Here is a 14,532-nt window from a genome sequence, read left to right as displayed (position 1 = left end):
AAATCATCGTCTTGTACATGCAGCAGTTGTTGCCGTAGGGTTAAGCCATAAATAACACGTGAACGACGTGGGTTTGAATCGTTCCCTTTTTTTACCCACCCCCTCGGGTGTCGTGACTTCCCACGGAGCGATGGAATGTTTCAGTTTTCACAATTTCAAATCTGACAATGAAAACAACCTGTATTTTCAGAACAATCATAACCTGTCGCTGTTAGCATGAAGTCATTTGGCATTACGTCGACCCTACGGCCCACAGGTATTTTTCGTTGGCGGATCGGCTCGAGTCAATTGCTCGCCGCTTCCATCTCGCTGCGCTCCCTTCCTCGCCGGGGGGGGGGGGAGGGGTTTACCTGCAGGTACATGCTGGCATAGCCCAGGCCGAGCTGGCGACAAGCCACGGACGCTTCGAGCATCCCCCAGCCCTCGCTGCACACCGTGCCCCAGTGAAGCGTCCCGTTGGGGCCCCCGTCCATGAGCACCTCCACGCGGCCCTCAAAGCGGTTGCGGCCGCCCTGCAGGCGGATCTGGTGGCGCGTTCGACGTCGCGCAAGCGGTGCGAGAGCGTGCCGTTAGAAGCTGCCGCCGTTCCCACCGCCGCATTGTGGGATAGCGACACTATACGCCCGGTGAAAACTCCGCGAGCCGACGTGAAATTCTGTACGAATGCAGTGGGGTTTTTTTTTTTAAGATTGAAAACGAACGTTTTGTTTAAGTCGGGTAAATGGCGTGTTAATTTTAGAAGGTAAAACTCTTTCAAAAATAATGAGGAAAATATTTGAAGGAAACTAGTTCTGGTCTTAGTAAATATAGTCTGCTCCTTTCGGGCAGTGTCCCAAGTGCTCCGTTGAAACGTTATTCCTAACTGCACCGATGCATACATCTTGAAGATTTCTGATATATCAACAGCTGATATATATTTCGACATTTCTACTCCCAAAAGCCGAAGGGTTCACATTCACCCATGAACTGTGGAACCCTTTTGTGCACTGCTTGGATTCTGACACGAATAGAGCAGTCGGACCGGTGCCCTGTAAACAACAATGGCTGCTGTTCATTTGCGAGCGTTTACCCGCTTCTCGAAGCCCATGGCGGGCACGTGACAGCGAACCGCCGCGTCCTCGTGGTGCCCGCAGCCGTGGTCCGAGGCGTTCCCATGCGGGCAGTCGAAGATGCTCCTCTCCTGCCCCGTGCACTGCACCATCGCCATGTGGATGGGACCCATGGCTGCGATGGAGACATCGGCAACATCGATCGCGGCAAATTCACAACAGAGTTGAAGTTGATAATTGTTTTTTTACCCTTTTATCTGGCAACAAAACTGACACCTTTTTTTACAAGGAGTCATGTTTGCATAGACCACAATACCTGCAGTCATAATGCAAACAAAAAACATAACTCTGATAATGTATGCACTGTCCTTGAAGTTGATTGGTCCACACCCGAGACAGCTTTCCTTAGAGCCTAGTCTCACATGGGTTGGACCAGATGACGGGTGTGGACCAATCAACTTCAAGGACAGTGCATACATTATCAGAGTTATGCTTTTTGTTTGCATTATGACTGCAGGTATTGTGGTCTACGCAAACATGACTCCTCGTAAAAAAGGTGTCAGTTTTGTTGCCAGATAAAAGGGTAAAAAACTATTATCATATATTTTTTACTGCCAAATGAGATTCCAATGGTGAGAGTTGAATTTATCGCATATTAACTAACGGCACACAACGGTGCAGGCGGCCGACACATTGACGATACACGATCCAGATGTGGCGGACGTTCAAGCCCAAGCAGCGGCGAGTGGCTCTACGTGCCGGGAATCACGGACGCCTGCAGAGTGCGTGTGCTGCACAGCGTGCCTGCGTACGCGCGGACGTGTGCACGTGGCACGCTCATGTGCTCTGCACACGTTTCTGTGACGTGCACGTGCATGGAGACAAACAAAGACAAAAGAAAAAGATCCCCCATACAGCTTGTAAACAGACTCTGTCTTCTCGACAGACCTGTTCTCCACCTGAGGACGGCTGCTTGCGTTGTGGCCGAAACGTCGTGAGAATTATTTTATTATGTTGTATTTTTATTATTTTATTATTTCCATTCTACGTGACTTTACCGAAAGAACCAAGAAGATTAATCCCTGCAGTCACGAAAGCTTTAAATCGAAATGTAAACAGACTGTTAAGGCAAATGCTGTTAGCGAGTAGCACCTATGAAGGCTGGCATGGCACATGAAGGGGTGGGTGGCCAGCACCACGCCCGGCCGCCTTTGTCTCCCCAGTGGCGATGTTTACACAGGGGAGACCCAGGACCGGTTCAGATAATCATCACTGGTGTTGGCCATGAGAGGGAATTGACCTCGTAGTGCAGCGCGCTAACCGCTACACTACCATTACCCACATGGAGACGCACACCAAGGGCACGCACGCGCACAAACACGTGCACACCACTCATTTAACACAGATGTTGCACGTGCCAACTTGAGAGGATGACTTGAATAGGAATAGTTTTTTTTCCACTCCCTGCTGGTCTGGTCAAAGCTGACACTTGTGTTTGACCTATTGTTTAGGGTTAAATTGTAAAATGCAATGAGTAAGGGTTTTAAAGATATGTTACATAACGCTTGCCAGAACTATGAACCATGTAAGATGTACTTGGCAGCCCCACGCTTTTGAAATACTTTTAGCACAATTCCATTGGAAATTTGTAAAAAAAAATTTTTTTTATAAGTTCTCAATGCACTACATGTCTAACATAAACTATCTCGTTAACATCGTGTCATTTTTACTGCCTCATATACACTGTCTTGGTTGTACTGTTTATACCCATTGTACTGGTCACATTTGTGTTGTCTCATTTGCCCCGTCTGTTTACCTTGATCCGTTTCATTTGTTCCATTGGCCGAAATGATCATTCGCACAGCATTTGCACAAAACCATCATTGATTCTTACGCGTACAATTCGATGCACGTATCCTCAGCATAACAATTGACTTTAGTTGACGATTCCCCGCATCGGTACGTGCTTAGTAAGTTCATGGGCCGCTCGTGTTCTCTCCCACCTTGACCCATGCGGCCACTCATGAGGGCCTCTTTGGCACTGCCGAAGCCGAGCTCGCGACACACGACGCTCGCCGACACGACGTTCCAGCGCTGGTCGCACACGGTGCCCCACTCTCCACCGCGCTGCACCTCCACTCGGCCTTCACCCGTCATCGCCCCGCCCTTCAAGCGCACCATCGGGACCTGCAAACGACAAACATCTCCCGTGTGGCACTCAGCAGACCGTTGGACCAAGGGCTCTGAGCGAGCACCTGCCAAGGATGGTGCGACGCACAACGGCGTGGTGTGGCCAGAACCACGCCCGACCGACCACCTTTGTCGCTGACGTTTATACACATCACTAGTTGATGATTTCACGAATTTAAGGCTGAGTCTGAATAGGGAAGGCCCGGGACCTATTTCGATATCTCTTCCCACTGATGTTAGCCATGGTAGGGAATCCAAGCCACTTACATTTAGGTGGCCGGTTGGCTCAGAGGTCAACAGCACTAAACCGGCACTGATCCTGGATTCAAATCCAGGCAGTTTCCTGTAATTAATCTGGATTCTCAAGTGCAGTGAGTTGATGGCCTCAGCCCGTCACTAATGACTGCACAAAAGAACAAATCCCATCCCGTGATACCCTGCACTTAATTCGGATAAATCCCAGCTCTGAGAGTTCAACATTTCTGTCAAGTGACAGACAGTGCTCTCTCGCGGCAGAGCAAGTGGAGACGTGCCACCACCTCAGGGACAGCTCAGTGATATCCACTTCTGTTAGCTCTTCTTGAACACAAAAGGCGGTGCAACTGCTCTGTGAGCAATCTTAATTGGTTAATTTGTCTCCTATCACGACGTCAAAAGCACCATCGGGATAACATCTGAAGAAACAAACAAGTTTGAACACAAATTCCTTGGACATCTGTGGGAGGGCAGCAGGTCTGCCCCTTTGCGCACCTCCGCCTTGAAGATCTTCTTGAAGGCGACACCGGGCGAGAAGGCAGGGCCTGGCACGCAGCTCACAATGGCCGGCATCCCAGCAAGGCAGCTGTTGTGGGCCTTGGCGCCCAGCGGTAGGAGGTCGTGTTGACACGCGGTGATGTGCGACTCGGTGCCCGTGCAGTTGAGGGAGTGCACTAGGAAACTCGGCCTCTCCTGCTGCCGCTCAGAGAAATGCCTGCCGTCGGGACGGGCGCGCGTGCGCGAGCGCGAGGAGAAAAAAAAAATCTAAATCAGGCAATGCTCTGTGAAATGTTCTTATATAAAAACCGCTGTGACTTTGTGCCATTACTTAAACGGTCTATTCATTCCCTTGGGATGAACACAAAAATTGTCTTGTGAAGACTGCTGTATTTCCTCTGAGCGTGTGTGAGTAAGCGAGTGTATATTCAGGGAAGCCAAGCGATTCACTCATTTCAGTGACAATGCTTAAAATCGTGTAATTTAACAGGGTGGCAATAACATTAGGAGCATATTACAGAGACAAAATCGCCATAAGCAAAGATCAGCATAGTTAGTGTTAAGCAACCCATGGCTCAATTGTCTAGGGATGGCTGAATTATTTACTCAAACGCCTGTAAGGGCAGGAATAAAGTGCTGATGGCACATGAGCAGAATTTTTTAAGCTGTATACATATATATATGAATCACCAAGCAGGCAGAGCAAGTATGCAGTGACATTTGGATGACCTGGCAATCTAGAATCAATCACACCCCCGCACATTGCCTCTCTCTCTCTCGTGGGGCTGATATAGAGATGCAAAGGCTTCACTCTGGTGTCAAATGCTTCCTTTTATGTACACATTCTACTGAAGCCTCGCTAAATGACCACGTCACATTGCCATAGGCTCTTGCTTCAACACTGCCTGATATACTGGAGCCAATGATCGCGGGTCAATTTAAACGGCAATTGTTCTTCGACGAGCACGATGGGGTGCCACTTATGGGAACGTGGACATTATCGGTTCGATTATTGTACAACTGCCTTTGCTAGAATGCGAAATCATTGCAATTAAACCGCGTTCATCACTCGTTTAAATGCCTAATTTTCTCAAACGGACCACATTGTAAATATCTATTAAAACGAACAATTGGTGGCTTGATCGAGCATGATCAATTGCCGATCATCTCCTATTTCGAACCCCGAGCCAGTGGTAGAAATTCTACATTCCTAAGGTGAGGATGAATATTCCAAAGGGCCACCGTGGTTGATTTCCCCAAAGAGTATTACATCATTTTATCCAACCGTCGTGACATCTTAACCTTGAATACCAAACATGTGTTTGGGTCATATTAATTAGACCTCATGAGAGCTCTGATATGCCTGACTGTACACCCTGCATACCACAACTCCGAGGCTGCAAGTAGCTGCGAAGATAGCATCCATAAATGTTAGGTCAGTTTCTGCATAAATCACGTGTCAAATTTTGACATTTTCAGGCCACCATCTGTGATGCCAAGTCTCCACGTTCCAACATCACGTCTGATTTATGCACCGAATTATTGTGACTTTATTGCTGCGATTGGCAAGATGTAACATTTTCGTCTAAAAGCAAAGCTGGTTTGGCAAAGCTCCAACAAGCAGCCTGGGCGGCTCTACCTCTTCTCCTTTGGGTTGACCTCGTTGGTCAAATTCAAGTTTGTCTCAGCCTGAAAGAGATCGCTGGAGAGACAAGGGTAGAACAGTGAACCTCCCTGTTGTCACGTTGCAACCGCATGTTGCGTCTCAACAGGTTAGCTGTGTACAAGATATTGCACTGGATTGAAACTCATATTGCCGATGGTATCATCTATACCAATTGTATCATCATCTGACCACCGCCACCACCGCCATCATCAATCATTTATTCTTTCGCCACAGTGGAGCAGTGGCACAGTTGTTCGTGCAATGCGCTATGAACTTGATCTCACGAGTTCAATTCCTATCTGACCCAAGGCCCAAACCCCCCTTCACCAACCCACACTGTCACTCGTGTCGTAACGTCTTGTGAAATAAACCCCGTGACCGACAGCATAGGGGGGCCTTTGAACTGCATTTGATTAACAAACGGATGAAAGCTATTAATTCGAATTTATTCCTCAGTCAAAACTGATTTCGTATCGAGTATCGAGTGCTGCTTTGCCGAAATCATCTTGTGATTAAGCACCTTGCTCTTCAGCACTTTTTTACGAAAAGCTAATCATGCTATCACCGTCCTGTGATTAACATGGTTGGCTACGTATGGTGCAAAAGAAGTTCAACATACATACGCGGTTCACACGAGACCCATGAAAACACAAAAACAGGAAGGTTTCTGTGCATTTTTGCACACACGTGTGCGTCATTTCAAACTGTTTCCATCGGGCTCCGAGCAGTAAGCAGCAGGTCTTGGTTTGCTGTTTGTTTTCGCAATGTAGTTTTATCTTTGAAGTGCGGTCAGTCGTTGGTGTATACTTAAGAGTGCCCCTAAGCACTGCCGTATTACACCGTGACATTGTGAAAGATGCTGGTGACTTGGGGAGGACTTCAACCAGCTGTGGATTGTTCACGACTTCTAGATTTGAAGCTTTCGTGACTGTAAGGATTCATATTCTTAGGTTTTTTCGGTAAAGTACCGCAAAAACCTAAGAATATTTGTTCACGACTGTTAATGACGACTTGTCAAGTAATACAACTTTCAAAAGACAAATTATAACTCTGAATTTCGGTCATGTGTAAAAAATTAAGCGATTGGCAACGGCAAGCCGATGCCCTATTGTGTGGTGGCGGGGAATTTGCCAGAGAAATAAGAGATCATTTCTCCCGAGTGGATAACTTTTGTTGCCACGGTATTTATTGTTTTTGGGTCACACTGGGAATTGTGGTGGCTTCTTCTCTGCCTGTAAGAAATACACAATTACACCCAACCAGCCACTTTAACTCGAAATGAGGTTGTTTGTCTCAGCGATACGATGTAATAGGTAAAAGTAAAGATATATAGTGTCGCATATACGGGGTTTGGAATTGAATTTTTATTTGAATAAGGGTAGTTTATTGATTTAAAATATTTTTAGAAAATTGGGGGGAAATTGTAAAAAGTCCTTTTCATAAAACTAATCATACTAATGAATAGGATCAAAATGTACATATCCTTTACATGCTGTTAAATAATTGCAACTAGGCTGCAGTGAATGAGTTTTAAGTCGAAATAAATTACTTGTAATCTAGTAGATATAATTACAGTCAAAATCAGGAGACGACTGTGAAATAACATAAATGTCATGAATTTAATGAAATTGCAATCAGGATGCTACTGTGTAAAGAGCCGCACAAGACGGATTACATCTAATTACAAATTGGCACTTGAAGTACGAAAAAAATGATTCCAGAAGTGGCTCTCTATGGAAAATAGAAAATTCCATAACTAACACGAATGTAGTTATATTTCTCTCGCTTCTTCACGAATTAGCAGCGATAGTCGATATTTTAAAAATCATATTTAAATCAATTAACTTAACAAAATAATAGCAGATTTTTTTACAAAAGTTGTTCACTATTCAATGAACATTGGACACTGGTCATCTCTGATAATTCACAGCTGATAATGTGAATTGTATTTTGCTGTCCATGGCAGGCACAATAATATAGCTATACTAATACATTTCGATTTAAAGCTTTCGTGACTGCAGGGATTAATCTTCTTGGTTCTTTCGGTAAAGTCACGTAGAAGGGAAATAATAAAATAATAAAAATAAAACATAATAAAATTATTCTCACGACGTTTCGGCCACAACGCAAGCAGCCGTCCTCAGGTGAAGACCAGCTGCTTGCGTTGTGGCCGAAACGTCGTGAGAATTATTTTATTATGTTTTATTTTTATTATTTTATACTAATACACTTACCGGGTGGAGTGGTGTCACAGTGGTTAGCATGCGACACGATAAACCGGCAAAACCAGAGTTCAATTTCTGGCCATCGGTGTCAAGCGACATCAGACACGACCGAGTCTCCGACTCCCACCCACCCCTTCACCAACCGGCATTAAGTATGGTCATTGAAAAATGCCATGACCAACGTGGCGTGATGAGGCCTTCATCTATTGGTGGATTGAGGATGATTGTGAAGTGTAACGCACCTGCACATCTTTTATACTAGATTAGCATTTGTGCGCTTGGAGGCGCGGTTAACATTTAACACGGTGGTTGCCTTGGTGTATAAAAGGAACACAAAATGGTCAGCTTTTTTTTTTTAGAACAAGCTCTGATAACTTCCATTGAGCAGCACCTGCACGTGATTTAGTTGAGCTCGCCGAGCATGTCACGACAACTGCCGATTCTAGAGCGGGTTTCCGCTGGGTAATAAAAATAAAAAAGGGTGGCTGTGTGGAAGACACGGGGCTGCCCTGTGACTGCCTGCACGCCCTCGGCTCTGTCTGGCCAAGCCACAGGCAGCCGTCAAATGACAGCAAACAGGATGGCACGACTTTCTGGAGCATGCCACGCATTCCCCAAGCCACATCCATACCTCTTTTGTCGGGTTTAGTTTCCCTCTCCAAGCCGTAATTGAACATTCCTCGTGACGCACATTTCACCGAGTTTCGAGTTCCGATTTAGACTTCAAAGACGACCATTTTAGGACATTTTCACTCAATTATAGGGAGCTACAGAACATGCAAATGTTCTCCGGATTAAAGAATTAAATATTTTTGTATGGTTATTTTCCATAAAGGAATCAAGTGGCAACAACATAAATAGTTTTTTTCTGCAATTCTGTACTGCTACGTCTGCACCCTCCGCCTTCACTAACCGGCACCGACCAGCGTGGCGTGAAGCACTCCTAAATAACCCCCGCGACCAAACACGGCACGGGGAGGCCCTCAATCCAGCGGTGGATTGTCAGCGGGGCTGTGCGTGCAGTCGTATACTCGAGTGGCTGCCCATTCTTCAGCCGATAACAGCTGTGGCCGATCTCCATCACGCCCCCCCCCCCTCCCCCCGTTACCGACCTGTAGAGCACGCGGTTGACTTTGCGTTCGGCAGGAAATCCCATCATGCCGCAGATGACGCGGCTGTTACGCGGGGTCCAGTTTTCGTCGCACACGTGGCGCCATGAGCCCATGTAGCGGACCTCAACGACGCCCTCCGTCACGGGCAGTCGCTTCTTGGCAGCCGGGAGGATGGGGCGGAGGCGCACATCCTCCAAGCGGTTGTCGTGCACGGTCTACAGACGGGCAGGGTGACATGGGGGAACTCAGTCGATTCATTCATTCGTTCATAAAAGTCAAAAGTGATTTTCTGTTCAAATGAGTATCGAGGCTGTGCTCATACAACACCGGCAGCCCTGAGCCAAATTCAACTTTTCTATGGCAGGGACGAGCCAATCCAGAGAAAAAATGCTGTTGACTTTCCAGCAAAGTGGTAGTCATCTAATCGAACCTTGGAGGGATGATTAGCCGAGTCAATCCTCCAGTAGGATTTAAATGCAAGCAGCTCAATCTCCTGCTGAGCCACCTGGTTATTACCTAAATGATAAATATTCGCTTTTGGCTAAGTAGGTTTTCACGGTTTTGCTGCATAGGTCACTGATATGTTTTTGGGTTGTACCGCGCATTGTTCGGTCGGAAATATGTTTCACGAAAGTTTCCCCAGCGCATAGGCTGAAATGTCGGACAGAATGCGAGTATAACCCCTAAAACACATCGGAGACCTTTTGCTTTTGGCAACAAATGCCGTGCTTCATTTCCTGACCCAGCGGCGGTAGCTATCGAGCGTGCAGGCGGTGCAACTGCACCGAGCTCCACGCAAGCGCCGCACTCCATTCCCTGCGCCAGGGTCCGTGCCAACTGCGGTATACTCCATGTGTTGAAGATTCGTGTTAGATTTTCCTTGACCGGGTTTGATGACATGTGAACGGGTGTGGTGACACGTGAACGCATCGCGATTGGAATTAAATGAGAAACGAGGGACGCCGCACTGGGTCATTTAAAAAGAACAATTCTCTGGAACACAATCAACGAGAGTGCATCGGAGAGCTGTTGATGTTTCCAGGCAGCTCTGAGTTTGGATCAAGCAGTTCGTGGGTTATTGGCTACACAACCGAGTCTGCTGCCTGCATTCTTCTGCTATGACACAACGGTTTTTTTTGTGTGACCACGTGACTTCCACCAAAAAAACGGTGATCCACCTTGCCAGTAGCCACAGTAGAAGTGCTAAACTGCACCGGGTCAGGCACGAGTGCGGGTGTGACGCATCTCCTCCACTTTACTGAAAAAAGACAACCTCGTTAACAAAAATGTAAAATAAATAATAATGCGAAAAAAATTAAATGTGTGCCGACTGGTATTTTTTAAGGCATGTATGAAGGAATACACTGCAAGAATAGTCCCAGCAAAATGCATTTTGAATAAATGTTTGCTGGAATCGTGTAGTGGCTTATAGTTTAATAGTGCAGCAGATGTATTTATCAGAGGTAATGTGTTTGCGAGACAATATTGTTGATGGAAACAAATGATGAAATAACAGAGTAATGAAAGTGAGATTGCTTAGAAGCTTGCCGATGTGTGTGGCACTCGTGAAAGTGACCGAGTGAGGTGGCAGTCGTCTTAAGCGGAGCACTCCAAAATGATTACATAATATCCGACATTTCCCTGCTGGAAAACAATCCGCAAAAAATCCACACTCAAAATCAAACTCTCCAGGTGTGCAATTTTTTACCCCCTATTTATGCAGCGTCTTATAATGGCAGCTGCATATAGATTTACTTTTATTAATTGTAAAGGTGCAGCCCTGCAATTGCTTGCTCAGCAACTGCTGATGGAAGGGCCTCCGCAAGAGTGAGCTCTAGAGGGCACTTTATGGAGTATTTGGCCGACTGCCATGTGGCCAGATGCCTTGGGAAGACCTCTGAGTACCCACACTTGACCCCACCACATATGACCTGCCGGTCGACCAGCTGATGTGTGAACAGAAGCGAGGGGGTTGAGGGGGATTTAAGATACCTGGCCATTGTTTCAAGTGCAGTGTGCAAGCCATTATACCATGGTAACATCCTTACATTGCATTGTGTGATGCATTATTACTCCTGTATTGATTTAATTTAGAGACATCTAGCGGTAATAAGACTGCTAACCCTTTCCCGTTCAGAGATGTCTGCAAGTTGCACGGTGGGTCCCGTTCACTGCTGAATTTTGGAACGCGCAAGCGGTTAGCGTTCATTTTATTTAGAGAGGCGTAGCGCCATTGTTTTTAAAGACATTGCACTCACCGCAGAGAACCATAGCGACACGACCACACTATGATAGCTGGTGCCAAACTGTGCTACACGCCCACCCGCATGGCCTTGTGGGAGCCTCAGTACTGATAGTTATTTTATTTCAGTTTTTCACATACGTCATGAGAACGTAATCGGAAGAAAAACGGACGATGTACAACAAAATAATTGGAACGGGTTAATATGCAAGTATGCATTCATTATTTTGTTAGTGTACCTTCAGTCTGGATAGAGGCAGCAGTAAATTATTAAGATCAAGTACTGTTATCAGCACAAACAACTATGCTTTCAAGTGTGGCCCAAAAATGCACATTTTTCGACTGCTGCCAAGCATAGGGTACAGACTAATAATATAATAACCTCAGCTCACCGCATCCAATTACGCACAGATGCCTGCATTATGAAGCAGTGGTATAGTCCATGTAATTTTGAGACTCTTACTGGATATGTATTTGTACTCTGGCAAAAATGTATTGCACAAAGCAGCACAAGCAGTTACATCTTTAGACACATTCATCACAATTGCTTTATCCTAAGAAAAGGGTGTGCATGAGTTTACAAGCTTTGGGAGTCTGGATTGAATTAAGAAGAATGTTGTTTGCTAAATATCATTATTTCTGTATAAATGCCGCTCTCTCTCTCTCTCTCTGGGCCTTCTGGAAAACCATTCATTAAGATGATGATACGTGCATTTGTAATGAAAACATTCAGCTGCGTTGATGTTGTTATATCGCTCTTTGCCTCCCTAAAATATAAAAACATCCATCCGACCGTCACAGCATATTGACTTTTTTTTTACGACAGGAAACTAAAATCCGACATTACGTAAAGGAAAAATCCCATCGGTTTGTTAAATGATCGTTGGGTAATCCTGGGGGATGTGTGCGAAAGTACAAGCTGCTAAGGGGGTCAGACAACAGAAGTGCTTATGAAGCAGCCCTTTCTAACGAAGTTCTTGCAGTGGCTTGGATATTCTCGTGAGAGAGTCTTTTTCCGCCCATTCATCAAGTCTCTGGGAGTTTGGGCAGTGGCCTGGGGCCAGTGGCTGCACTCTCACCACCTCCGTGTAGATTTATCCTCACCGAGAAACTGCTCACCGTGACGGGAGATGCCGCAAGGGTCAGGTTTGGGGGCGATCTCGATAGGATGACACAAAAAGGGGGGCACGATCTGATAATGGGAGTTCACTTCTCACTGAATCACTCAGAGTGAGTGGATGGCAACAGGACATGTAGCCCACATTCCTCCGTTTCATGGTGCAAGGGGAGGCCAAAGCGATTTGAGAGTACAATGTTAAAAGTGCGTACATGCAAGATGCCCAGGTTTTAAGGATTTTTACGCTACACAGTAGTTGTCTTTATATTAGACCTGTACCCCCCCCCTCCGGCACACGTGATTCAGAACTGCTTTCTACACAGGTGTGAAATCCACAGAAAAAAATGAGAATTTTTTAAAAAAAAATTATTTCTGTGGATTTCACACCTGATGATGATTGCTTGTGTTGCAGTCGAAACGTCGTGAGAATTTTTGTATTGTTTTATATTATTTTATTATTTCCCTTCTACGTGACTTTACCGAAAGAACCAAGAATATTAACATTAAGTAACTGGGTATACACGACACTATATAATGACTACCATATAGTGAGCCGATGAATGTCTCATTCACAAGGCGCAGGCTATGGAAGGCAACAAAACTATCCATATTTAGTGACATTTTTTACAAGTCAAGTATTGTAAAATAGTCCAGCACTTTTTCAAATTTGTGTCATCTTCACGTCCTGTAGACACCTCATTGTGGCACACTGCCAAGTAATTTCAACTTTTTTTTGTTATATATATAAAAAAAATACATCAACAATTTGCGTCATGATTGCAACAAGCGAATAAGACAGCGCATTTGACCACTCGTCGCAATTTAAAGGCGCACGCACACACACGGTGTCAAAAATAGAAGACTTACGTCAAAGGTAATATCGCCACTGAGAGAGAACGAGTTATGGAGACCTGCTCTCAAATTAAATTGCACGGCGGACAGCTCTGGGCAACAGCGAGGGGGTCACAGTGTGCTGACAGAAACGCGTTACCGCATTGACAATGTCGTCGAACGTGACAAAAGGGACACACGTTGATGGGACACCTGGACAGGAAATGATAGAGAAAGAGTCCAAAGCCTCATCTGAACCCCCACGATGGAAAATAAAATCGAGTGTACAGTACAGAATGCCCTCGTTATTCGCGAGGTATACGTGCCAGAGATACTTGTGAATGGCACATTTCACGGATAATGATACTGGCCTACGGAAACATATTTTAAATGAATTGCCTTAAATAAATACTTAAATAAGCTATTACATACATGAACATTATCATAACAACACGTATTTATATCATCACTTTATCTCATTCCTCTCTCCCATCACTGTGTCTCTCACCAATTGATCTCACCACTTTATCTCTCTTCACTGAAACTCATCAATTTATCGCGTAACATTCTCTCTCATCACTTTCTCTCTCTCTCGATGCAGTCATGTAGAGTTCCAGATGCCATTCGCGTATAGAAAGTTCGTGAATAACGAGGGAATACTGAAGTTGCAAATGTCCTTGAAACCACATTGTGGTTATTATTCATGCTATCTTTTCCACCTACACCCATAGGCTAACTACTCAAGCTCACAATACACGCATCACATATTGTGGATAAGAATCGACGTTTCTAGATTCGTATATGTCGCGTGTAATAGGTACACGTGACTTCTGGTGCCGCAAGGAGCTGCTCTTACAATCGCCACAATGTTAATAAAAAAAGGTATAATTGCACCTACTGAACCCAGTTGCTAAATTAATTGACCTGGAAGATGCAACACCAATTTACATATTCACTAGACGCAGGACATAATATAAGCACACCGGTTGGGAGCAATGCCAGGTGTGCTTACATCCCGAGGGTGCTTGAATCAGCGGGATATGAGAACACTGCAGGCTTTAATTCCTCCCACACTCGTGGAACGCAAGGGCGCTGGGCAGCGGTAGAGCAAGACGATAATCCAGCACTGTGGAGGTGAGGGCTTGGTGGATCGCACAAATGTTGTAGAACTCGATTAACCGGCGGTGTCGAGCTGACATATCCTGGCTTAACAAGTAGGCTTTCGCGACCAATATTATTCATAATATAGGTTTTTGGGTCAGATCGCGTTATTTATAAATTATAAATTTATGAATTTATAAATGTGGCACATTTATAATAACGCGATCTGACCCAAAACCATATATT

The 14,532-nt window shown here is 45.3% G+C and overlaps 1 protein-coding gene across 1 annotated transcript in view; it reads right to left on the bottom strand.

Moving 5' to 3' along the window:
- Window positions 1-14,532, bottom strand: part of LOC144935171 (lysyl oxidase homolog 3A-like) — a 41,930-nt gene that overhangs the window by 17,427 nt on the left and 9,971 nt on the right. Inside the window, exons 4-8 of the mRNA XM_078861636.1 lie at window positions 8,996-9,210; window positions 3,990-4,209; window positions 3,053-3,236; window positions 1,070-1,224; window positions 351-524 (exon numbers count right to left, since the gene is read on the bottom strand). Coding sequence (XP_078717762.1) covers window positions 351-524; window positions 1,070-1,224; window positions 3,053-3,236; window positions 3,990-4,209; window positions 8,996-9,210 — 948 coding nt within the window. The remainder of the gene's footprint in view (window positions 1-350; window positions 525-1,069; window positions 1,225-3,052; window positions 3,237-3,989; window positions 4,210-8,995; window positions 9,211-14,532) is intronic.

The sequence above is a fragment of the Lampetra fluviatilis genome, chromosome 12 (assembly GCF_964198595.1).
Source record: "Lampetra fluviatilis chromosome 12, kcLamFluv1.1, whole genome shotgun sequence".
NCBI classification, from domain to species: Eukaryota; Metazoa; Chordata; class Hyperoartia; order Petromyzontiformes; family Petromyzontidae; genus Lampetra; species Lampetra fluviatilis.
This window is presented reverse-complemented; position numbering and strand designations above follow the sequence as displayed.